Source organism: Cinclus cinclus, chromosome 12 (genome assembly GCF_963662255.1).
Source record: "Cinclus cinclus chromosome 12, bCinCin1.1, whole genome shotgun sequence".
Taxonomy (NCBI): Eukaryota; Metazoa; Chordata; class Aves; order Passeriformes; family Cinclidae; genus Cinclus; species Cinclus cinclus.
Window position 1 is genome coordinate 18,135,187 of NC_085057.1, and position 25,676 is coordinate 18,160,862.

General features: G+C 46.4%; 1 protein-coding gene across 1 annotated transcript in view; it reads left to right on the plus strand.

Moving 5' to 3' along the window:
- The window catches only part of WNK2 (WNK lysine deficient protein kinase 2), an 85,970-nt gene that overhangs the window by 47,162 nt on the left and 13,132 nt on the right, over window positions 1-25,676 (plus strand). The window contains exons 7-25 of the mRNA XM_062500535.1: window positions 1,719-2,007; window positions 4,036-4,232; window positions 4,807-4,950; window positions 7,079-7,270; window positions 8,304-8,750; window positions 11,603-11,917; window positions 14,692-14,741; window positions 15,361-15,526; window positions 15,607-15,723; window positions 15,876-16,043; window positions 16,248-16,293; window positions 16,472-16,573; window positions 17,004-17,950; window positions 19,452-19,524; window positions 19,963-20,018; window positions 20,092-20,789; window positions 21,277-21,491; window positions 22,985-23,200; window positions 24,115-24,213. Of these exons, the coding sequence (XP_062356519.1) occupies window positions 1,719-2,007; window positions 4,036-4,232; window positions 4,807-4,950; window positions 7,079-7,270; window positions 8,304-8,750; window positions 11,603-11,917; window positions 14,692-14,741; window positions 15,361-15,526; window positions 15,607-15,723; window positions 15,876-16,043; window positions 16,248-16,293; window positions 16,472-16,573; window positions 17,004-17,950; window positions 19,452-19,524; window positions 19,963-20,018; window positions 20,092-20,789; window positions 21,277-21,491; window positions 22,985-23,200; window positions 24,115-24,213 (4,537 nt within the window). The remainder of the gene's footprint in view (window positions 1-1,718; window positions 2,008-4,035; window positions 4,233-4,806; window positions 4,951-7,078; window positions 7,271-8,303; window positions 8,751-11,602; window positions 11,918-14,691; window positions 14,742-15,360; window positions 15,527-15,606; window positions 15,724-15,875; window positions 16,044-16,247; window positions 16,294-16,471; window positions 16,574-17,003; window positions 17,951-19,451; window positions 19,525-19,962; window positions 20,019-20,091; window positions 20,790-21,276; window positions 21,492-22,984; window positions 23,201-24,114; window positions 24,214-25,676) is intronic.

The window sequence follows — 25,676 nt, forward strand, 5'->3', positions numbered from 1 at the left end:
TGCAGAAACATTCCTATTAGACTCTAAATCCCAAGGGATCCCGTTTAATGATGTCATCACCACTCGTGCTCTGCTCAGGAGTCACTCATTTTGGTAATGCTGCCTTGCTCTGCTGGAGCTTGTCACCATCTACTCCAAGTTTAGTGGGAGGAATTCAGGCTCCTTTGTCATCTTATCTGTTAGCTTGCAGTAGGTCCAATGTTTGTACAGCAATATATCATTAGAGAACTAATTTAGTTTAAAAATTGCTCTGATACCATTACTTAGTGTTATATTTTGCATATAAGTATTGATGGAAATATTTGGAATTTCAGAGTTCTCTAAGTTGCTTGGTCCATAGTTGTGATGTTTTATTTTGAAGAGGAAAATATTCTTGTGGAAAGTATATTTAAAAGGATCACACCCAAACTACAGTGACACTGTACCCTTTCCCAAATAATTCCCAAGTAATTTTAAAATCTGTGTTCTACAGTGATGCTTACCTAAGTGACTGCCCATGAAATGCTTTCAAACCTGAGGCTGTTGCAGGGGCAGAAAAGGGGGGTATTTATTCCTAAATGTCTTTTTCTAGTCCTTAGGAAATGTGGAGAGCACCAAAGCCATGTGCTTTCACCAGTTTGTTGCTTCATGTGCTGTAGGAGAGAAGAATGCAGTAGATCTTCTGAGTGGAAGGAATTGTGTATCATTTCTGATGGGTTTTTGGTAGTCAGGCAATTCCACCTGCCCAAAGGATGTGGGCAAAGGGAACTGGAAATATTCTAGTGGGTTTGGAAAGTGAAGTTAGATTGCCCAACCAGTGGGTACTGCATAGGGGCATGGCTTCATTTAAATGAAGCTGTGTTTTAAGATGCATTGCACCCATTAATTTCAGCAGTGAGAATCTAAGCTGTGAAACTGTCTTATGTTTGGTCAAGAGAAAGGCAGGAAATCCTCTAGATTTCCCCCATGGATGCAAGTGCTTTCGAATCTGTCAAGTGTGCACATTAAAAATGTAGGGAGAGCAGACAAAGCTCTGGTAGGTCATAATTAAATAAAAATTCATACCCTGCACTGCAGGAGATTAGGCAAATGAATAGCACAAAGATAAACTTCCATTTTATCTGTTGAGCAGTTGAGTTCTGAGGAGCCTCATCTCCTTTTCCATCAAATGGGAACAGTCTGCTTTTTCTTTGTAAAAGTCAATCAATACTGACCAACTTCACTTGTTGAAGAGAAGTTAATTTGAGACATAATTCTGTTAACATCTTGTCCTTCATGATTTGCTGTGCTATCAAGCAGAGCAATTTGGAAGGGTTAAGGCAATAAATTCAGATGTAAGGGCAGCGTGATTCACTCCAGGTGCATTGTTCAGAGATGCTTTTTTCTGTTTTGTCTTTTCTTTTACTGTTAAAAAGAAAAAAAAAGGGAGACCCGCCAGGCATTAAACTTGCTCTCCTCAATGGATGTTTAGTGGTGGATAATCCGAGCCAGTATATATTGAGGTCTTAGACATTATATCCTGGGTTTTTTTAATGTGTTAGGAATAGAAGTTTTACTAAGAGTCTCGCCTCACCGAGCTCTTTGAGTTCCTCTTCTTGTCACAAACAAATTTATGTGAGTTTGTGTTGTTTCAAACTGACATTTTCTCTGCTGGGAAGAGGCTCCAGTATGGCCTGTGTGCTTGTGTGTCTGCCCAGCCACACGCTCGGGGACCTTGCTAAGTGTGTACTCCTGTGCAGATTGACTCGGGGTTTTTCCACGAGAACGATCTCAAGATTGTGGCCAAGTCCATCCGTGACCGCGTGGCGCTGATTCTGTGGCGGAGGGAGCGCATCTGGCCCAGGATGGAGGTGGAGGAGCGCCGCGACTCGGAGGGTGTGGACAAGCTCAAGGCCCCACAGGCACAGCAGGTCCAGGTCACCTACCTGTCCCACACAGGCCACCACGTCCTGTCGGAGCCCGAGGAGCCAGAGGTGGACCAGCACTCCTTCCAGCAGAACCTGCCCACCAGCGTCACCTCCGTTGCCTGTAAGTCTCGTGCTGGCTCCGTGGGCACGCAGGGGTGAATGTCTGAGGGGAAACCCATGGTGACCTGATGTGGCTGGTTCTGAGCTCCTGTGCAGAACAGAAACATCTGGGACAGGTGCATGTCAGTTTTGAAAGCGATGCAGTTTCAAGAAAACAGTATTATACAGATATCACTGTATAACTCCCTATATATTTTGCTGCTAAGCAATAGTCACAGAGTTTCTGTTTTGCTGTTCTGGGCTTTTATGTAAGCACCTTTAAGTAAAAGATGCATTACTTAGCAAGACACAACTGCTGCTTCAGCTCAGGTATTTTATAAAGGGCTACACTGCTTTGCATACCGGGATACCCTGTGTGTAGAGGAAAAATCCTTTACATGATATGAGAAATAGCCACTTTTGCATAACACTCACAATATTGCCACATTCACAAAGCTTTTTATCTGAAACTAAAATGAGCTTGTTTCATTTTTTTGGATCATATATTTATTTCATGCTAATTCCTTTGAGGAATACTGCAATTATGACTCTTTTTGTTTCTAGTGCTGCAGTGAAGTGACTTGTGCTTCCCATGGCTCTGCTGGACATGAATTGGCAAAATGTTATGCTAAATATAAACCCCCCCCCCCCAATTTATTTCCTACTCTTCCTTAACTTTTAACCAGTACTTGGTATTATTTGGCAATTTGCTATCAGATTATTTGAATGTTTTCTTAGCATAGGACGTCTATAATTTAGGGTGGCACCCATTAATGTAATTGGAGATCAAATGTAAAAGTGGAAATTAATAACTTAATGTGTGTAATGTATATTCTGTAAAAACCTGAGACTGACTCACGGCTTTTACTTTAGCACTCTACCATTAGACTCTTTTTTTTTTTTTTCCTTTGAGGTCCTGAATAATTGTTTGTAATAAATTGGTATGTTAATGCAGCAGAAATCCCATCATGAGAGTAGGGCTGTGTTGGCTCTTCAGAAATGAATTGAATAAATAGAGAGGAGAGTTTAATTTTGGGAAAAAAAAAAAACCAGTTGGGAGAACAGCTTGGGAATGCTGAAGAGAAATGTCATCTATGATGCTATTAAAAATAATTTATTATTTAAAAGCCAAATAAGTAAAACTTTATTTAGAATATGGAAAGAAGAGACAGTGGAAAGTGTTGGGAAAAATAGTGTTTAAGCTTAGCTGTAACTTAAGATGTTTTTTTAAACTGTGTTGTAGTTTTCTTTCATTTTCAAGTTTTAGATCCCTGTTATAAGCTATTTGTCCTTGGGATACTCCAGCTGCAGTCTGGTTGTCTCACTTCCCTTCTCAAGTGAAGAAAGCAGTAACAGGTTCAAACAGAGCTGGGCACTTGCATTTTACACACTTCAAAAGTTCTGAAATGACATTTTTAAATCAGTACCAATATTTTCAGTTCACAAAGGACCTAGTGCTTGCCCAGTGCCCGTATCTGTGCAGTTCCACAGGTTAACTGGGCAAATGCTCCACGAGAAACTCCACAGAGCTCTGAGTATGCCAAACTCACTGGAACCTGCACACGGGTTTGTGTCTGACCTTAATTGCACTACAGTCAAGCACAGCATGACTTGCTGGACTGAAATCATACAGCATAAAGAATTTTGTAATTTTCAGTGCTGCTATTAAAAGCAGTGTTAAAGTCAGTGCATCCCTGGAAGATGGAACTCCAAAAGACCCCATGATCTACTCTGAACATGACAATTGGGGTTTCCTTTCATCCTAAAATATCTACAAACATCTGCAATTCTTAGGATCAACCTTATGCCCTTTAAAGGAAATATTAGCGTGGCTAAAATATCATTGTGTGCAAAAATCCATGGGGATGGCTTTTGGCTTAAGAGAGGCCTTTTGTAGAGGAAAAAATTGGTATTGTGTAATTTATTTATGTAACGAAAGGGTTAGAGGAGTAAAAATGCTAATTACGTAAACCGTGGTGACCTCGCTCTAAAATCATCACTTGAACATAGGGAGCTGTTGAGTTTTTTATCAAAATTCCTGTTCCTCCAGCTGACAGCACGTTTGACAGCGGCCAGGGCTCCACAGTTTATTCGGACTCGCAGAGCAGCCAGCAAAGCGTCATCTACTCGTCCCTGCCGGATGCTGTCCCTCCTGCCATCCAGAGGGTGTACAGCCCCCCTCTGACTGAGGGCCAGCCTGTGCCCCATAGCCTCCCCCAGCTCGGCCACTACCAGCAGCCCTCAGCAGTAAGTCCGAGGCTTTTTCAAATAGTTCTGTATCCTGGGTCATATTTCATGTTATTCTTTATGGTCTTGTTCCCAGAGGATACAGGTTCCAGGGTTCTCTGTATGTGTTCCTCACTCACCTCTCTTCATGGTGGTCTGATCAGTCCCTTACCAGTCTGTTGGCACTGAACTGCATTAGTGGCTTTGCAGCAAAACACAGGGAGGACATGGACCTGTTGGAGTGTATCCAGAGGAGGCCATGGAGCTGCTCTGAGGGCTGGAGCCCCTCTGCTCTGGAGCCAGGCTGGGAGAGCTGGGAATGTTCACCTGGAGAGGAGAAGGATGCAGAGAGAGCTCAGAGCCCCTACTAGGGCCTAAAGGAGCTCCAGGAGAGCTGGAGAGGGACTGGGAACAAGGGATGGAGGGACAGGACACAGGGAATGGCTTCCAGTGCCAGAGGGCAGGGATGGGTGGGATATGGGAAAGGGAGTGTCCCCTGGGAGGGTGGGCAGGCCCTGGCACAGGGTGCCCAGGGCAGTTGTGGCTGTCCCTGGATCTCTGGCAGTGTCTCCCTAACGCTGCTGTCTCTCCACAGCCCGTCCTGCCTGCGGTGCCGGCTGCACCCGCCGTGGTGCCCCAGCACTACCAGGAGCCAGCGCTGCCGTTCCCCGTGGTCCCCAGCACCGTGGCCCCGCTCCCACTGGGGCAGCCGCCGCCTCCCGTGCTGGCCGGCCAGCAGGTGAGAGCTGGGCTCTGCCATGGAGCTATGACCAACACAGGCCTTGCCTGTGTCTGTTCTGCCTCGCACAGATGTCCCTGAGCAGCTGGGGCTGCCTCTGGAGCCCTGGGAGTTCCCAAGGCCAGGTTGACTATTGGGGCTTGGAGCAGCCTGGGACAGTGGAAGGTGTCCCAAGTTTCTCTGCAAAACTTCCCGGAGCACTTAACGTTCCTCAGAGACAGCAGTGTCTAGTGAATCTCCTTGCTAAGAGGGGCTGGGCAGGACAGCAGGAAAAGGGAAACTCATCTGCCTACAGAAGGAATTGTTTTGGTCTTGTATCAATATGCACTGGTGGACCAGACGTGCGGAATCATGTTCTGTTTCCTGTTTCCAGTTTGAGTGTCTGTGCATTTATACTGCTGAAGTTATAATGGGCCAAAGTTACCTAATCTGCCTGGATATTTTCTCCTTCCTGTGCCTTATCCCATTCACAAGCATTTTCCAAGTCCCGAGCTGGATTTGAGGGGGAGGTTTTAGGAAGCCACTCCATTCAGTTTTCCTGCTCTAATGGAACATCTTCTGGAGTGGGAGGTGGCTAGCCACAAGTGCCAGTGCCCTCCGTCCCCTTGGTGGGCTGTGGGCAGCTGTCTGAGCTGCAGATTAACACACCTGGGGCACTAGAAATTAGCTGGCTCTGGGAGCTGGCAGCTTTATGAGCTCCTGCTCAGCACCGTGGGCATGTGGCTCTGCCGCCCGCAGCTGCGGCTTGGTCCAGCAGGAGTTCCTCCATGGAGCAAGTGGGGATCCACCTCTCCCTCAGACTGTTCAGGTGCCTCCACCTTGGACAGTTTACTCTGTCCCATCACCTGTGCCAGGTCAGCCCCCGCACTGCTGTTCCTGTGGGCTTGGGATTGTAACTGGGAAGATGCCACGTCTTTCCCAAACGTGAGATGGCAGAGGTTCTGTGTGCTGCAGGGCCCGTTGAAGCCACCAGCCCTGTGGTCCCAAGTAAGTGACCCTGAGCCAGCCGATGCCTCAGAGTCATCCTTTTGAGCCGGAAGGGTTTTTAAAGTACTTCAAAACTAATTAGAGGAACTGAAGAAGAAGATACCAATAGCACATAAAATGTGGAGGTTTCTAACTGATGACTGCCAGCTTTAATGCAACTTTTTTTCCTCTATTCTGCTGTCCAAAGCCTGGACGGCCAGGGGAGCGCTGCTTTCCCTGAAAAGTAAAGCTACTTTTTTGGCTACCGCATTGTCACTACAGTACATCAGAAATATCTGGAACCTAGCTTTTACTGCAGTTATTGTGGTTGATTGTGTCTCAGGTAGTAAGTGTTGTACTTTCCATGCCTGCTCCATTGTCTAGCGATTTCTGCTAGCCAGAATAAGCTGGGTTTTAACTGCACCTTGGAAGTTAGTGGGTGGGGATTTCACAGGGCCAACTGGAACAATTTCTGGGATTTAAAGAGTCTGAATCATTACAAATAGCCTCTCCAAGACAATTATCGTTTGTCATTTTAGCTCATATGTCTTGCATTTAAATGTGTTTTAAGCATAGGCTCCTGTGCAGTGTTTGACTTAGGAGTGCCCATCTCTCCTGGGAGCTGTCCCAGCTGGAGCATGACCAGGGCAGGGAATGGAGCTGGGAAAGGGGCTCAGCCTGGAAAAAAAGGAGGCTTTGGGGGGACCTCCAGCTTTTGCATAACTCCCTGACAGTTGGGGACAGTCAGGGGTGAGGGTTGGGCTCTGCTCCCAGAGAACAGGGGTGGGAGGAGAGAAAATGACCTCAAGCTGTGCCAGGGAAGCTTTAGGTTGGATATTAGGGAAATTTTCTTCACTTAGAGTGGTTAAGCATTAGAATAGGTTACCCAGGGGAGTGTGGGAGTCACCATCCCTTAAAGTGTTCAAAAAGCATCTCGATATGGCACATGGGGACATGTTGTATGAGAGGACCTTTCAGTGATGGGTTAGTGGTTGGACTCGGTGATCTCAGAGTTGTTTTTCAACCTTAATGAGCCTGTGCTTCTGTACTCCAAGTGCCAGGTCTGTCCTGAGAGCAAGCTGGGGAGAAGCGGGGAGCGTGGCCAGCCATCTGGCTCCTTTGCAGCACAGGAGCAGTAACCTTTCCCTTCTTGTCCCCACAGCAGCAGCCCATCTCACAGGCGGCCTCCCTGCAGCAGGTGCTCAGCAGCCAGCCCGTGTGCCCGCTGCCACCAGCCCCCCACCTGCTGCCGCCGTTCCCGGCACAGGGCTCGCAGGTGCCTGCCAGCAGCACCCCCCTGAAGCCCCTGCAGATCCCCGCCGTGCCGCAGCTCCCGCCCGTGGCCCCGTCCCAGGTAACCCACGCCTGTGAGCACGGCAGTTTGAGGAGAAATTGCCAGCTAATAATTAACGTGATTTGCAGGTTTTGTGTGGCTGTTTTGACTGTATGCCAGTTTATTTAGATGATAAGAATATTACTGCTCTTTCCTAATTCCTGTGTGTTTCTTTGTTATTTGTTTGGTGAATCAGGTATCTCCTGTGTGCCCAACCCTGTGCCATCCAGTTAATGGCAGTTCCAAAACGGCAGTAATTTTTTGGGGTTGTTCTGGTTTGCTCCTTTGCACTGTCCCCTCTGGCACAATCTCTTCCCCATCCCAGGCTTGAGAGCATGAGCAGTTGGCTGGTTTTATTGCTGTTTTCTGACCTGACTTCACCACTTCCCTCAACACCTACTAGCTCTGTGTCATTCTACTGTGTCTGTTCTCTGGAGCAGGGGACAGACCCTTCCCTTGGCCTAGGAAGGTGGATGGTGCTGTCACTGTCTTTGGTAGTGACAAGCACCATAACGTGAAGCAGTTCGTGCCAGAGGGCAGGAGCAAGCTGCTGCCAGTATCTGCTCCATCACTGGGAGGTTTTGATTGTAAAAATCCTTTTTTTGAGCTCTTCCACGCTGCTTGAGTTGCAGCTTGTTTGAAAACAAGGGTTAAAATTGCCTCACTTAATTTTGCATGGAAAAGTTCTGCGTTAGGTCTCGCCCAATTCCTTTTAATTTATGTTAAAATGAAAGCAGCTTTTAATTAGGATATTGCTTGAAGGCTTCAAGCTTGTGTTAAAACTAGTTTCAAGCTTCTAAGGTATAAAAGCATCCCCATCAAGTGAGTGTTTTGTTTTTTTTTGGTTTTTTTTGCTTTTACTAATGATTTAAGCATAAATCAGTTTTTATTGCTGTTTGCGAACCTCAGGGAATGAATGCAAGTGATTAACAAACAAATGTAATTAGCCTCATGGCACAGGAGGTTTTTAGGGACTTGCGTGGCAAATGAAACTGCTTTATACCATCAGTAAAAGCTCTGGCAGTTTGTGATACAATATTTTTTTTTTTTTCAGATTCCTCAGTTTCCTGTCATTCCTGCAATTACTCCTCTGGCAGGGCTTGACAGCCTTCCTCCAAACCTGTCCGACATCCCTACTGCAAACGTGCCCCCCATTCCTGCTCCCTCCCAATACTTCGCCCCAGCCGTGATCCTGCCCAGCCTGCCCATGAACCCCACGCTGCCCATGGCTCCCAACTCCCCCGCCCTGCCCATGCAGGCTGTCAACCTGCCTCACACCACCGTGGCTTCTCTGGTGCTGCCCTGCCAGCCCATCGTGCCAAACATGCCTGCGGCCACCATCCCGCTGCTGGCGGTGCCGCCGCTGCCGCCGCAGCCCGTGTTCCAGCCCGCCTTCCAGCCGCTGCTGCCCGGCGACGCGCAGAGCTCCCAGCCTGTGTCGCAGCCGCCGCCGGCAGCCCTGCAGCCCGGCGTCCTCCACCCTCCTGAGCCGGCTCACCAGGTAAATGTGCCGCAGCCCTGCCTCGGGCTCTCTTCCTCGCCGCCGTTCATCCCTGTTCTGGAGGTGTTTTGTTGAGCTCTTGGCCTCAGTTCTGGAGCTGGTGGGGTAGCAGGTCGTGTCCTTACGCAGGGGTGGGGGTCGTCAAGGGTGTAGGACATAATCCAACTGGCTTTGGACAGTGAATGAGCAGAGCACTTGCTGAATTTCCTCTTCCTTCTTCGTCTCGGATCTGGGGAAGTGTGAGCTGTGGTTCTCCTGGGTCAGGAGGGTGTGCCAAGCTTTGCCAGTGCCTGTAGCAGGTCTGTGTGAGATGCAGGGGCTGCTGGGTACCGACAGCAAATATGGGGGAGCTGACAGGAGCAGTGGAGTTGTTTCAGTGTATAACATCTTCAAAACAGCAAAGGGAAGTGGCCCTCTGGTAAGGACTCCAGAAAACTGCTTGGAAGAGCACTGTCAGACCTGCAGGGATAGATTGTAGCTGCAGACCCTTTCCCCCTTGAAAGAAATGAAGCATAAATGAGCTCAAGTATTAGCAGTATTTACATGGAAACTGCCTCAGGACTGACAAAGTCTGTAAATATTTCTCTCAGCACATCTGTGATATGTCAGTGTGAAACAGTCTGACCAAAGCATGCTGGAGAGGGCACTCAGCCTGTTAATACAGCATTTGGAAAATCTGTATTCTGCCACATCCCTTCACCATGACACGCTAATAAAAATTCGTAGCATACCATCTCAACCTGTCATGGCATCTTCAGAGCAGTACATAATTTTTAAATTTCTCTCTTTAGCCATGTATTTGGTATAGAATTACTGTCATCGAGAATGTTAGCAGCATGGAGCCTGGGAGTGTTACTCGGTGCTCCCTGTGGCTTTAGAGGGAATGGGATCTAGCACATTAGACAGAGTGAGCATGGCAAATACCACACCTGGAGAGCTGATGTTGTCAAACCATCGTGACAGTCATTAGCTATCACATATGTATGGAAGAGTTGCATATGGAAGAATTTAGGATAAAAAATAGCTATTACAATGTGCAGAGGAATATCATAAAAACATTGTTCTGATATGAAGACTTCTAATGGAGAGGTATTTTTGTATATAATGCCATGCTATTTTCACAGTTGATGTTTAGCACCTCTGCATTTTGTTTTGCTTGGCTACATCTGTATACACCATTCACTTAAGAGTTGAGCTTGATGACCCTTGTGGGTCCCTTGCAAGTCAGAATATTCTGTGATTTGATGTTGAAATATTTTGTGAATTATTCTATAAGATTTAAAATTGAACCACCCTTTGGTGGCATTGCGCCACACTTATCAGTCTAGCAATCTCCCCTTGGGCAGCCAAGTAATGCTGAGGTGTTGTGAAGCACATCCTGTCTTTATTTTTATCCACATTAAAACCTTTAAATAATAGTTTCAGCTCATACCCAGAACCTGTAGAGAGCATGCAGCAATGAAATCATGTGGCCTAGTTGCTATCTGCATCTTTTTCTTTAATATATTTTCCAGCAGCCTTAAGTCTCTATGTAATGATATTTCAGAAAAAGTAAAAATTGGGCGCACTTTTACCTAGTACTAAAAGTTGTCTTTTCTTCCATATGCTCCTTTCTTTCCTTCTTCAGCTTCCCACAAGCTTAGTCCCCCTAGAAAAATACATGATGCACCTAAAAGGAGAATGTTCTCTTTTTAAATGTGCAACCCAAAAGACTGTTAGGCAGTGTAACAACCCAGTCTCTAAGGTAGCTGGCATCCTGTCGACTGGGTCTGGTTCCCACCAAGCTCTCACATGCTTGAGTTATTTTAATGCACTGGAGAAATCCAGTGAGATAAGTGAAACTCCCTCTGTCTACATGGAAGTGTTGGCAGGACTGGGAGCTTGACACACCAAGGGTTAAGTTCGACTTCAGTGTGTAAACTGCAGTAAACTGAAGTAGGACACTGGTGTATATTCAGTGAAAGAGTTAATTGTGTCATTTGTGACACAATCAATTAATTAATTTGTGGCCTGGTGGTCCTGGTTCTACATATATGGCAGATTTCTTAAAATACCATGTTAGGTTATGGGTAGTGTGTTTTTATTCTGCATGGACAGTGTGGGGTTATTGAAAGCAGAGCCAAGTATTCAGGAGAATGAATTCATCACTTAAGATCTTAAAGCAAGTTCAGAGGAGGCCACGGAGGAGAGTTGGGGGTGATCACCTGGAGAAGAGGAGGATCCAGGGAAAGTTCAGAGCCCCTACCAGGGCCTAAAGGGGCTCCAGGAGAGCCGGAGAGGGACTGGGGACAAGGGATGGAGGGACAGGACGCAGGGAATGGCTTCCCGCTGTTAGAGGGCAGGGCTGGATTGGGGTATGGGGAAGGGAGTGTTCCCTGTGGGGTTGGGCAGGCCCTGGCACAGGGTGCCCAGAGCAGTTGTGGCTGTCCCTGGATCCCTGGCCAAGTGTCCAAGGCCAGGTTGGATGGGGCTTGGAGCAGCCTGAGTTAGTGGAAGGTGTCCCTGCCCATGGTAGTGGGTGGAATGAGACAAGCTTTGAGGTTCCATCCATCACAAACCATTCTGGAATTCTGTGATTTTTCATTTCTTAGCAAAATCTGGCATTGTCCCTACTAATAAACTAGTACCTGAGCAATGCATGTTGTCGTAACTGTACAGAGAGATTCCTTAGCTTTTATTTAGTTATTTCAGAGGATGTTTAATCTCTGTAGTTGTTACTGAGAGCACCCAAACCCAGTCACACTGCAGTTCGAGTCCTTTCTTCATGAACACCGGTGACTTTGCTCCCTTGTCACGTAGGTGGCGAGCCCTTGGCGCAGAGGCGTGTGCTAACAGCTCTTGTTGTGTTGCAGCCCATGCCTGGACACACTCAGTTTGCTCTGGAAGCTGGAGCCCAGGTGCCCGTGCTGCCAGTGCAGCCCTCCATGGTCATGTCGCCCCCGTTGCAGCTGCAGCCGGAGCTGGTGCCACCCTGCGTCCCTCCCGACGGTGTTCCCCAGGTCCATGGCAGCCTTGCCACGGCTGCCCCGCCCGTCCCCATAGAGCCTGGCCTGCCTCTCCAGCCCTCTGCTCTGCTGCAGCTCCAGCCTGATCTTTCCCAGCCACTGGGCCAGCAGCTCCCAGCTCCCTGCTCGGCTGTCACAGCAGGCGCAGAGACATCTCAAGAGGTAGAGCCCTTCCTCTGAAGTAATTCATCAGCCTCAGCCTTAATCTTCTTAGTTTCTCCTGTGTGAAACAGGGGGCTTGTTGCACAAGGGATGTTATCCCCCCTCCGTGCGTCAGCTACTGCTTCTCTAAGCCAGCAGCTCTGGGTCAGCAAATAATTGGCTATTCAAAATGAAACCTCATGCTGTAGCTCAGGAAATGTCTCACTGAATTCATGAGGCAGCAAGGCTAAGCACCTCCTTGTCTGTAGCTGAGCACAAGCATGGATATAGAATTCAAGATATTCTCACTGTGGGTGAGTTAGATGTTCTGTAGAGTTTCACGCATGTTTTGTCCAGTCTTGTTTTAAATGTCTCAGGCAATTGTTCACCCAACTATCATTTGCCTTAAGAAACTGCTCCACAGTCTGAGTCTTTTTGTACTGTGAAAGCCCTTCATGCTTGTCAGCTTGAGCCCTATTCCCATTTCATTTAGCATTGTATCCTCCTGTATTGCCTGATGTCTGCTGCAGCCCTGGGATTTTTGTTTCTTCAGACACTCAGGCGTTTCCAGTTCTCTGTGATCATAGAAGCAGGATGCTTTTTACTGATTTCCTTATAGAACTGTCAGTTCCTCCTGTCTGCTATTTTGACTTTTCTTTCCACTCCCATAATTGTTTAATCTTCAGTCTTGATCACGGAACATTTCCTTCTCTTCAGCTCCCGGTTAACAAAGCAAAACTAAAGCTTTAGCATTTCTACCTGATTTCAGGAAATAAGTCTGATTTGTTCTCCACTCCTAGATGGAAATGTCCCTGTGATTCTGTGTTCAGAGTCATTCCTCTTGAGTCTCTGTTCTGAGTTACCTTTCCTTCCAAAGTATGTATTTCACATTTTCAAAATTAATCTCTTGGTTTTGCCCACGTTCCCATGGCTTGTCACATGCCTTGACTAGTGTGGCCTGAAATTCCACTGGAGGCACAACTCGATGCTGCCTCCAGATGATGCTCCGGAAGGGCTGTGCAAAAACGGATCCACTAACATTGGATTCTAGTTCCCCATTTTTCTTGTCCCTCAATGGCAGTTTAATTCTTACCACACCAGTGTTCCTGCTGTGATGTGGGACATTGCGTGGTGGGTGTCTGTATCCTGTTGGTTAGGTGTAGCAGGAATGGTGGAGCCTGTCTGCCGTGCTTCACCTGCAGACTCCCCAGAAAAGCTGGGCTGGGTCAGGCATATCCATCGCTCAAGGTATTCCTTCTCCAGCTGCTTTTTTTTCTGAATGCACAGCTCATGGCAGGGTCAGTGCTGGCACCTTCAGTGCAGGGTCCATTCCATTAGAGATTCTGGAAGTATGAACAAACCTCATCCTTGTGCACTGTGATACGGGGGATACAAGTTCTCCTGAGAAACTCATGGCCACTGAGGCACACGTCTGTCCTTCACATCCTACATCACTCAGAACATTTAACCACTGGTTTGCTAATTTCACTCTCATGTCCATCTCTAAGTTAACCCCCTTCTCTCATTCACTTTAAGAAATGAAGCAAGTACCAATCCACATCCTCTCCATACTGGTTTTCTGACCTATACCACTAAAGTTTCCTTGGGTGTAAAAGAAGTTTCATACCTGTCCGTATAATCAAAACACTGCATTGTGTTGCTGCTTTGCCATGACATTTTTATCTCTTCTGTTGTGTCCAGGCACATGGCAGCACTTGCATCCAAACCAACCTGAACCAATCAGGCAAGAGAGGTTTGGTAAGGCACTGGGTTGAATGCTTTACCAGAATGTCAGTACCTTATATCTGTGTTCTCACTGTTCATTGGTGTTGCAGTTTTATTGAAACTGCATTTAAGCTTGACATGGCTTATGTGTGGTGTTACAGCCAAGGAGTGGGGCTGGCTGGTTAAGTGACACAGAACCAGTGGGGCTGGCAGTTCCCCATGGAGCTTTTAACCCCAGCCCACCACTGCTTGAGTGCTCAGTATAGCGATGGCAGTCGAGGAGCTTGTTTCTAGCTGTGCATCTATACAAGGGTTTTATAGACGTGTGTTATAAATATATATATATATATAAAATAATATATATTTATGGGTGTATCTGGTGTGAGTATATATACACAGTTATATACCTACACGGCTGTGTGTGTCTGTGTGCATACATAGTAAGTTTATTGCAGCAGGGCCTGCAGCATTGTCACAAATTCTGTGAGATTGGGTCTACCCGATGTGAAAATCATGGTGTGGTGTCTGTCCCAGAGCTGCAGCCACTGAAGAGGGAAGCTTTTAGGGGAAATTTGTGTAAAGGACACGATGCTAGAGTGGTGTTCTTAAATGACGAATTTTCATCTTCTGTTTGTAAGTTCCTCAGAAATTTTCCCACTAAGCCAAACACAATGGAAATACTGAGCATATTTCAGGGATCTATATAAAGCAATGAAGCAAATTAGCAGATACATTAGAAAATAAAAGACAGTGGGTAGTGGTGTGGAATTGTCCCTTAGCTGGCTTTTGCCATGGTGGTGGGAGCTGTTTTATTATTTTCACCATCTCATCTACTGTGGGCAGAGGAAGGGAACTGGCGGGTTAGTGTCTCTGTCTGAAAAAATGATTGGTACCTTGGACAGAAGCAATGTTGGAAGGGTAAAATAGGACATTTATTTTATCTCCAGGTTCCAAGAACTGGCTAAACAGAATGGTTTTAGGGTTACTGGTGTCAACAGCAAATCCTTTCCTAAAGGTGTTTTCATCTGCTAATATAATGTTTGCTTAAATGACTTTTTCTTGCATTTTAGGAGCAGGCAATACAGGACAAGCTCCAAGCTCTGTCCCAGAGTTGTGAAAGGTACTGTCATCACCTCTTTGCCATAAGAAATGCTTGCTTTTGGGAGGCAGTTTTTTCTGACCTGACCCAGGAGATGGACTGAGAACATGTCTAGGGAGAAGCTGATAGTGTTCTGTGTGCAGTGTGCCCATTCTGGCACCTGCAGCTCTTTTAATTTCTTAGTTTGGGTGCAGCATCCTAGCCTTGGTGTATGTACAGCTGTATGCAACCTGTCTTTTCCTCCCTTTGCAGCAAACCCAGCCTGTTTGCTCTTCTGCTGGGATGGCAGAAGGGCAGGAGCTGAGAAAACTTGACTTTAGAAAAGTAGGAACTTGTGCAGTTCAGAGAGGGACTGTCAGGACCCCTAAAGTGAAGGGATTGGGGATGTAGGGATATATTTACTGCCAGAAACATTAATAGATCATTTCTTGCTAGGTGTTGTAGCCAGGGTATGTGCCTGGTGTGGAGAAGTGCCCTTCACTCACTGCATATCTTCCAGTTGACTCAGTTTGAGCCAGCCAAAGAAAGTGCAAATGTGCCTTTTTGCTAGCCTCTGTTGCGTAGCTTACACATGATGCATGACTCCATTTTGTGTGACTCTGGCTTTATTTTGGGGTTGTTCTTCATTTGCCTTTTGAAGCTACATGAGTCCAGATGTTGCTTCTGGTAAAGAGATGAGTGACAGCTTGGAAGGAGCAACAGGAAGTGGAAAGCAAGAAGGAAAGTCTTCGAAGAAGCATAAGAAATCCACGCGTGCTCGTTCACGCCAGGAGAAGTCCAACAGACCCAAACTGACCATATTAAATGCAAGTACAACCTGTTGGAGGGTAACTCTAGAGTTCCTTTGGCTTTGCCAGGAATAAGGTCTGTTAATCTCTGCATGCAGGTGTGTAACACCGGAGATAAGATGGTGGAGTGCCAGCTGGAAACCCATAACCACAAAATGGTGACGTTCAAGTTCGACTTGGATGGTGACGCGCCGGAGGAAATTGCCACTTACATGGTGAGATGTGGTGGTCCACAGGCTCTCAGAGCTCCCAGTTGATTCAGGCAGCTCCTCGTGTGTGCTTGTTGCCTGATCTGTCCGGCAGCTGTGGAATGAGGCATTAATTAAAACATTTCTGTTTTCCTCTTTATTTTGATGTGGCCTTCTAGGTGGAGAATGAATTCATTTTGCAAAGTGAAAAAGAGACTTTTATTGAGCAAATGAAGGATATAATTGATAAAGCAGAAGATATGCTCAGTGAGGATACAGAAGGAGAGCGAAGTTCTGACCAGGGAACAAGTCCCCAACAAGATGCTGATAGGCTGGAAATGAGTGAGGTAAGAAATGCTAAATAAAGACTGCTAGTTTGATTCCTTTTTCTTAACAGCCAGATACTTAAATTACTTTTTCATCTTGTGTTAAAAAAAACAAATCTAAAAATATTTCTTAACTAGAAAAATGATGCTTTTGCTGTGTTAAGCCTTACAATATGAGTGGGATGATGTCCTCTTGCACTATTTCTTCTGTTGTTTCTTTAACAGGAGAAGCGTCAGTCTCAAATGAAGACACCTGTGTATCAGCAAAATGGTAAAGAGTTTCTTTGAATTTCTAGTGGAAGGTGTCCCTGCTCATAGCAGGGAGTTGGAACTCCTTAAGCCTTTAAGGTCTCTTCCAACCCAAACCATCCTGTGAAATTAAGACAAAGTCATGATCTGGAGCCAATGGAAATTCATATATTTACTTGTTAATTTCCTTTCATCCCTAGTTTTGCATACTGGAAAAAGGTGGTTTATCATATGTCCAGTGGTGGAAAACCTTACTACAGATGGCCCGGTGCCTCCCAGTGCCCAGCAGATGGAAGGGCCAGGTATCTCCTTTACTTTTTAGAAAACATCCTATCCAGAGCTGCTGTGTTGTCTCTCTTCTGTCCTTACCTCACTAAGCTGTGATGGTGTCACTTGATTTAGTCAGAGGAAGAAAGTGATGAATTTTGTTAAGCTGTGCATTTACAGTGTGTTCCTGAGGTGTTGAACCAAATTGGGAATCTTTATCTGAGCTTCAGTCAAGTGTCAGTATTTTAGCTATACCTTATGCTATGGGGTAGCTGAAATTCTCATCACTATAGTGTCTTTTAAGTGAAATATTTGTTGCATAATCTGAAAATTCTCGTTTGATGTGCGTAATAGCTATTTGCTGGTGGGAATCACTGGTGGGTTGTCCCTGCAGCTCACTGGGGGGCTTGACAGTGATTTCCTTTCCTTTAAAGGTTCACCTTTTGTTTCGCCTGTTCTCTCTAGACCCAGAGCAGTCGGATGACCAGCCAACGAGCTCTGCAGTAACCGAGGCTCCTGGAGCTGGGGCTGGCCAGCAGCTTCCCCTGCACGCAGGGGTCAGCGACAGCCCCCTTGGAGCCACCCCGTCCTTGGCACCGGCTCCTGCTGCAGCGGCTCCTGCCAGCATAGCAAGCCAGCCAGAGTTCCCAGCCCCAGCACCGCTGGTGTCTGCCCCGAGCGTCCTGGAGCCCGCGGTGGCTGGCGGGGGCCAGCTGGAGTACCCCCGGCCCGGGCCCCCGGCCCCCCGAGCCGTGGGGCTGGAGGAGCCCCCTGACGCCCCAGCTCCGCAGCTGGACAAGCCGGCACGCGTGCCCGACGCGGAGATGGCCGTGGGGCTGGAGCGGCAGCTGGCGCCGCAGGGGCCGTGCCTGCCAGAGGGTGGCCAGCCTGGCACGGGGCCCTTTGGCAGCCAGCCCATCGCCACGGCCGCTGGCCCCGACGCCCTGGCCTTGGTGGGGTCCCAGCTCCAGAGCCCCACACAGGTGCCGCCGGCCGCGTCCCAGCAGCTGACGGTGGCACAGGGTGGCGTGGGGATGGCCGGGGCGGGGGTCAGCCTGCTCCAGCAGCAGAACCCCCCCGGCACCGCCGAGTCTGACGGCGAGGGACCTCCCAGGGTGGACTTCGTGGACAACACTATTAAGAGCCTTGATGAGAAGCTGCGCAATTTGCTCTACCAAGAATACGTTCCAACTTCTTCAGCGTCAGCAGGGACGCCGGACGCCTCTGTGCCACCTGAACAGGGTGACAGTGAATTTACCTTACCACCTTTTCCCGAAGAGCAAATTCCTGCCATGGTGTTTGATGGGAGAGAACCAGGCTACAGCGTTCCGGACACCGGCCAGGAGGTGAAAGCTGCTGCTGAGCTACTGGTGCCCCTCATTCCCCCAGAGGCCGTGCCCTGCCCACCGCTGGTCAGTCCCCCAGTGGCTCATCCCCTCAAAGCCAGCCTGTAGGGCTGGCCTCAGGGCAGAGCTCACGACCCACTCTCCTGCAGTAGGACACCTGTAGATCTTTTGCTTCCCTAAACATTTCATAGCTCTGCTCCAGGGTACGTTATCTTTGCCTGCTGACTGCTTTCCAGTGTGAAAGCTTGCTTAAGTTTTTCTTGTCAGATGCATCCCAATTCATTTTTCGGAAGTGCTTGTTAGTGAAAGCCAGACTTTCCGTTTGGATTTAGAAGCGGTATAATACTTAATTCGTCTCCTCTTGTGTCCCATCCCAAGCAGGCAGAAATGTGTCAATTTCTTTGTAGTCTAAGAATGTAAAACGCATGTGTGGTATTGTCATTCTGGTTCTAATGAAGACGATTTTGCTTCAGTTTTAAGTTTAAATGAATGGCAGTGGTTGCAATTGCTTCCTTCCAAGTCAGCCTGGATAAAGCAAACGCTTCACGTGCCTTTGCCTTCTCCAAATGCTGCAGCCTAAGGCAGCCATTACATTGGCAAGAGTTTCTTCTGTTTCCTGTAATAGTTTCTTTTGTCTTCTCCTGAGCTTCATAGGGCAAGACTGCTGTGGAAGCCTCTAAGGAAAGAAGTAGCAGGCGGTCTGGGGCAGTGGTTACTTTGTCTCAGTTGAGCCCCCATGTTTTTTCAGATAAAATTCCAAGTTTATGAAATAATCAGATTTGCAGCACATTGTGCTAGATTAGTGTCTATTCCAGGCCCTGGCACAGATTGCCCAGAGGAGCTATGACTGCCCTATTCCTGGCAATGTCCAAGGCCAGGTTGGATGGGGCTTGGAGCAAGGTGGGATTAATGGAAAGTGCCCCTGCACATGGCAGGGGGTGGAATGGGATGAGCTTTGAAGTCCTTTTCAACCCAAACCATTCTGTGGTTCTGTATCTTACTCAGAAGTAGCATTTCTGGAGATTAACTCCATCCCCACTAGCAAGGCTGAGCGTGTTCTGTGTAGCATCAGCTGGAGGGACTCTATCAAATTGCTCGAGATGTGCTGTACAATACAAGAAAGAGCTGTACTCGAGTGACTCTTTAGAGCATGTTGTTTTCTAGTGATAAATTCTTTTCCACAGCAAACAGAATTCTCTCTCTGTGAAAGGTGTTATGTCTCCAGTAATTGGACATACCAATGAGGAATGTACAGTCTGGCTGGAAAAGCAAAGCCCCCAAAAAGAACAAAGCCCCGAGCGTGCGTGTATATATAATATACTGGGTTTCTGTAGCTTGGGCTGCAGTTTCAACTGCGATGCCACCACTGCTTTATTTCTTCCAAGGAAGGACAAAAAAGATTGAGAAGTTGGAGGCAAGACTTGAAGGCCACCTCCACACAGGCACTGTGAAATAGTTCAGTATTCCCTGGTAGTGCCTGGGCAGCAAGGGAAAGTGAGGGAAGGAGAACACATTCTGCTTTGTGAGTGAGACTGAAATTGTGTTTCCTTTTTCCTTTTACTGGAAGTTGGACAAGCTGGAAGTCACTGGTGTGAGTGCTCATCCCTCAGAGGCAAGACGTGGGTCAACAGGTGGAACAGGTAATGCTCCTCTGGCCATCCCTGCTCAGTGTCAGCAGGTGTCAGTGACGGGAGTGGGGCAGCAGCCCCGTCCATGCTCAGCAGCCCTGTGTGTTTCTGAGACACCAAGAACACCAGGATAGTTCAGGCCCAATGTACCATGGAGGTTTCATTCTTCCGTTTTTCTCCTTAAAAGTTTTTAACTGACTAATGAAATTCTACACACCTATTATTATTATTATTATTATTATTATCTGAATTCCACAAATCACTAGATCTGGGTACCTGCAGATACTTTATATTGCTATTGCTTCCTGCATTTTTAGGCCTGTGTTACAAAGATTGGGGTTTTAAATTATTCCTCAGTGGTACACTTCAGTTTATCACAATAAAAACATAAGCTTTTATTATATTAAAGCATTCCAAACATAAACATTTTTTTTCCCAACTTTAAAACAGATCCAGCCACAAGCATCGCTTCAGCTCCTTCTGCTCCAGCAAAAGGCCTCCTTCAGGTAACCAGAACTAGGAGCAGTTTTCTGCTTGATTTTTCCAGTTCCTTTTGTTAAGCTCTCTTATTTTCTCCAGGTTGCACCTCCATCATCAGGCACAGTTCCACAGATGGAGGCTTTCCAGAGGAGTGAAGAGGCAGAGAGGACGGCGGCTTCGCCCGCGCACGCCGAGTGCGTGACGCGGCGAGCAGCAGCAGATGGGGCGATGAGTAACTTCCACAGGGATGGCGCTCCGGGCTCGGGCTCTGCTTCCTATGGAAAACAGGCTGAGGCTCAGGAGAGCGGCATGCCAGCCAAAACCATTGGCAGGTTTTCAGTCATCAGCATGCAGGATGAATTAACTTTGGCGGCGCCGCACTGCCTGAGGTTCTCGGCGCCCCCGGACGTGTACCTGGACGAGCTGCCCTCCAGCCCGGACGTGAAGGCTGCTGTCCGCAGGGTCCAGACGGCCTCTTCTGTGGATGTCCTGTGCGACCAGGCCTCAAGCGACTCGGCTGATGAGTTCTTCCCGCGGCAGCCGGCGGCTGCGGCTGCACAGCTCTCCCCGCCCAGCAGCAGCACAGCCACGGACTTAATTAAAAAAGCAGCTGCTTTTCTGCAGAGGTCTGGCAAAGGTGGCTCCCCCGGCCCAGAGTCGCCCAGTGGGCAAGGTGCGAAGATTCCTACCATCAACATCACGTCCTTCCACTCGCAGTCGTCCTACATGAGCAGTGACAACGACTCAGAGTTTGAAGATGCTGATATGAAGAAAGAATTGCAGAACCTGAGAGAAAAGTATGTTGGGTTGCAAGTGATGCGAGGGAAGCTTGTGTTACCCTATCTTGGCAGCAGCTCAGCTTAAGATGAGCAGAGATGTAAGGAGTAAACTGGTTCTGGGCAAATTAGGTGTTGCCAGGACCTTCCCCCACCATGCATCCTGCTGTGTATCTGCCGGTTCCAGTTAGAAGAATAACTCGTAGAATCCCAGAATGTTTTTGGGTTGGAAAGGACCTTAAAGATACCTTGTTCTACCCCTTGCCATGGGCCAGTGGCACCTTTTATTACATAAGGTTGCTCCAAGCTCTGTCCAGCCTGGCCTCAGACACTTCCCGGGGTGGGGAGTCACCACAGATAGATTGTTGTAGTTTTGGGTGCTTGGGGATGAGCAGCTGATTGTTTTATAACCAACAACTGTTTTGTTTCTTCTTTTACAATTAATTGTGCTGTCAGGATGTGGTGCTCTATCAAATACATAGCTAGCAGAGTACTTTTAATTTTCTAGGCATATGAAAGAGATTGCTGAGCTGCAGACACAGCAGAAGAATGAGATAGAGGCACTGTATATTCGACTGGGCAAACCCCTTCCTCCCAACCTGGGCTTCCTTCATTCCGCCCCGCCAAGTGGCCGGCGCCGAAGAACCAGCAAAAACAAATTGAAAGCTGGAAAACTCTTAAACCCTCTGGTCCAGCAACTCAGGAGTGGAACATCAAGCACAAGTAGGTACTCTGGGTGCTTCCTTTTGCCTGTTGCTTGTGTCAGTTGTGGTTCTGCTGTGTGATGGCTGGGACTGCTGGAAAGGATAGAACTTCTGTTGGTTTTGAGCTGGCATGCTTTTCAACAGACTTGTCGCATCTCCCCGTGGTGAGCCATACCTGCCTGCTCTGCATTGGCTACAGTGCTTGGCAGAGGAATAACATTCCACTTTAATTTGGAAAACAGCCTCGTTACATCTTCGCCGTTCTCCAAATGCAATTTAATGATGTTTGTAATAATTTCTTAGGTGCTGGTATGTGCTGTTGATTAGGTGCTGTATCTTCTTGTTGTTTACTTTTTCATCCAAGATGTCATATATAAAAGATGGGATTGCATTTGCTCCCTTGATGGATGGGGGGGTAAAAGCAGTTACAAAACCACAGTGGATGCTTTGACCATCTGAAGTACTGTGGGTTTTTCACACAGCACTACAGTCTTGAGTTTTTAACTCATGGAAAAGTACAAAAATACAATTTATCTGGGAAATATTGATAAACCCCAGTGCCTATTTATTCAGCAAAATGTAGAATAGAATATGCATATTTTTTTCTTCAGTTTAGTTCATGCTGTTATCTGAGGGGAGCAGCAGCATTTCCAGCATTCACCCTTTATTTCAAACCTCGTGGCTCTTGTTTTCAGTATTACTGCATCATAGGGCCCCTTTGAATTTTGTTGCATTAATCTTTATAGACGGGGTGTTGAGGAGGATTTTGGTTTTAGCCAAGGATTTCAGCTGAGTTGGGAAAAAACCAATACATTCAGAGGCAATGTGGCCCATCTTGAGACTGAGTGTTCTTGTCCACAGGGGCTGAAGCAGTGTTTGATACTTTCAGTACTTCTACATCTATCTAGATATTTATATATTGATACTTATCTGTAGATACCTAGATAAATGTCTCTATCTGTACTTTTGTCTACACAAATATTTCAGGTAAAGAGGCTTAAAAATCAAAATACCTTTGCAATAATGTTGTTACATGAATTTATCAACAGAAGCATCTAACAGTGGCAATGATAATTACACTCAAATAGCTGTAAATAAAATATTCTTTGCGTCTTTGCTGCAAGTTTTTAGTGTTCTCTATTTACTTAATTCCACTTTTGGTGTGGGAGAGCAAGCCTCTATGTCTTCCTTTGTCATTCTGTGCATTCATCCTCCTCCTCAGCACCCCAGCAGCTCTCTATTCTAGCAGTGCTCCTTCTGAGGCTGCAGAAAACACAGAGGAGAAACTATGAAAATCAAACCTGGAGAAACAGGATCAGTGATAAGAGGTGTGGATTATTTTCTAGTGCAGGCTGTCCCCAAAGTCTTTGCTCCATCCAGTACATCAGAATGGTGAATGGCTGTTCCTCTTGGGGTCAAGATACGGATTATTTCTAGGCAGAGTTTTCCGAGATTATTCAGAGTTTTCCTAGCTGTTGCCATCACATGTGTCGTGTTTGTTTGCTCTTTCAGGTAACCTTTCAGACTCTAAAGACTTGTCCCACAAAGAGAGCAGTAACTCGCAGCCAGGCTCCCCTGAAGCGGCCGCGGTGCCTCCCGGCGCAGCCCCTGCCGTGGGCAAGGCTGTGCAGACCCAGCAGCCCTGCTCAGTCAAAGCCTCTCTGTCCTCTGACATCTGCTCTGGCCTGGGCCCCGACGCAGCCGACGCCAATGCAAGCTCTGGCCAAGGTGATTTTTCCTGCTACCTGTTCTTTGTCTCTCCCAGCACATGCTGAAATTAGTTCCCTTCCCTTAGGCTTGAACTTTTTGGGAGTGATAGAGGAACGTCAGCCTCTGACAATCCAGATTACTGATTTATCTTTAAAAAGAGCGTTGCAGTATAGTCAGAAGAGCAAAATTTAAGTATCGTAACAAGTGTTGCCAGCACTTGAGAAGGCATGCCCAAGACACCCCTAATTCTTAGGAAAGAAATATGTTTCAGTTTTGCCAGCAGTGGCTTTATCCTCATTCCTTCTCTGGAGTCTGCCTTACAGATTCCTGAGAAAAAATGAGCAGAAAATAAAAAGATACCGAAGGCTGGGAGAGTGTTTGCTTTGTTTCATTTCTTTAAAATCCCTTGATTCTGGTAGACCCCAAGTTCCTCATTATGAACTACCAAACAGTCTTGGGCATGAGAGAAAATAAAAATGAAATTAAAAGGAAACCAAACTCAGGGGACCAAGTTATGTTTCCTTTCTATGAGGGGTTCCCTTAGTGCATTATTTTGGAGTCCCAGCCACAGGACTCTAGACTGGCTGTGCTTCCAAGACCCCAGCCCTGAGACGTCTGTGTATTGCCCCTCATCATAGGCTTTGACTGATCTTGTTGCCATGCACATATGGGAAGTTCCAATGATGATTAAAATACCTTCCTCTCATTGCACATCCTGCCAAACTAATTGACAAAATACCTACCTGTCCTCTTCTGCTGTTATTGCATCCTTTGTGTATGGTCAGTGAACTTGCTCCTCTTTGGCAAAGTTAAGGGAGAGATGTGGAGGTTTAACTAACAAAGCTGATTTGACTGATGGTTTAGGACATCTGATCACAGCTACTTGTACTTTATAAGTGTCTTTGTTTTCTTCCCTTTATATTCATTTACAGGCTGGACGGTTTTCCACCAAACGTCTGAGAGAGTGACCTATAAATCTAGTAGCAAACCTCGTACCAGATTCCTCAGTGGACCTGTGTCTTTGTCCATCTGTTTGTATTTGTTCTTTTGTATTTTATCACAGTCCATCTTTCTTTTACCCCTTTTTCCAATTCCATGGTTTATATCTCTAATATGTTTGGCAGGATGCCCCTTTTTCGGAACCATCTTTTCTTTCTTTTTCTCTTTCTTTTAAGTAATCATCATGAACACTCCTTATTTATATTAATTTTTCATGTGAAAGCTTTTTTTGCACTGCTTTTGGCTCGTGCCTGGGCACCAAAAGCATGTGTGGAAGATCTCATCATTTATTATATATAGCCTGATGGTAAATTTTACCCTGAACTTATCAAAGCTTTTGTACTTTGTGATTTCTGTTGAAGTAATTTTATTTGCAATGTGGCAAATATACGTGTCTGCTGTCCCAGTTCCAGCGACAACAAAACGAAATCCATCCTTCTGTAGACGAATGGTCTCTTTCACACATGTTTGGACTCTGAAGACATGCATGTAGCAAGCTGATACAATTCTAGAAGGTCACTGGAGGGTATAACTTCCATACAAGGGCTGTATTAACTCAATATACAGTACTGTTTATATCCACTCTATTTTCTTTAATTTTTTCCCCCGCTCTTTGCATGTGGAAATGCTGAGACAACAGTGCTCCAGCTAGTTCTTTCCAAATCTCTGTCCCAGGTGGGCTTTTCCCCATGCAGTCACTTAAATTAATTAAAGTGAGCAATTTTTTTTATGAACTCATAAGCAGCAGGAAGATCTGGTCACTCTTAAGGGAGAGTGCCGTCAACTTTTTATGTAAGCTGATCTGGCTGAAGCACTTGACTCAGTTTATTTTCTTATGACCTTATGTGACCTCAGAGATGAAGTCAATTAGCAGTTCATCAAAGCATAAATAAGTAAAAAGCAATATCAGATATTCAGATGATACTTGGAAATATGGATTGCTAGGATCCAGGAGTTTTGTCTCAAATAACTGTGCACCTTCTATTTGTACCCTATTTGTCTGACTTCTAAAGTAATTGGCAATTCCACCAAACGATATCAAGCTACTTAATGAAAAAATTGAGACTTTTTTTACCCAATTGTAGATGCTGCTTTTTAGGCAAACAGATTTTGCTTGTGCAATAAAGATATGTTGTGCTGAACAGGTACTATAGGCCACTTACATATAACCTTAGAAGGGCTGATAACTTTCTTGAGAAAGTGTTTGGTTAAATAACTGTGGGTTTACAGTAGGATCAGATTTCCCCTTGGAGTTCTGCGCTATTCATTGATATCCAAGTGGGTCAGGTCAGGGGCACAAGACCACTCCAATACACGCCTCCTAATTTTGTGAGCAAACAATATTTTAAAAACTAATCTCAAGTTTTTTGTATGAGCAAACTGAAAGTCCAAACACTCAGGTGTCTGACTTTTACAGAATTTATTATTATGTAAGCTTTTAATGGCTGGTGAAGTCATGAGACTATTTTGCATTTAGGGATTTTTTTTTTCCGAG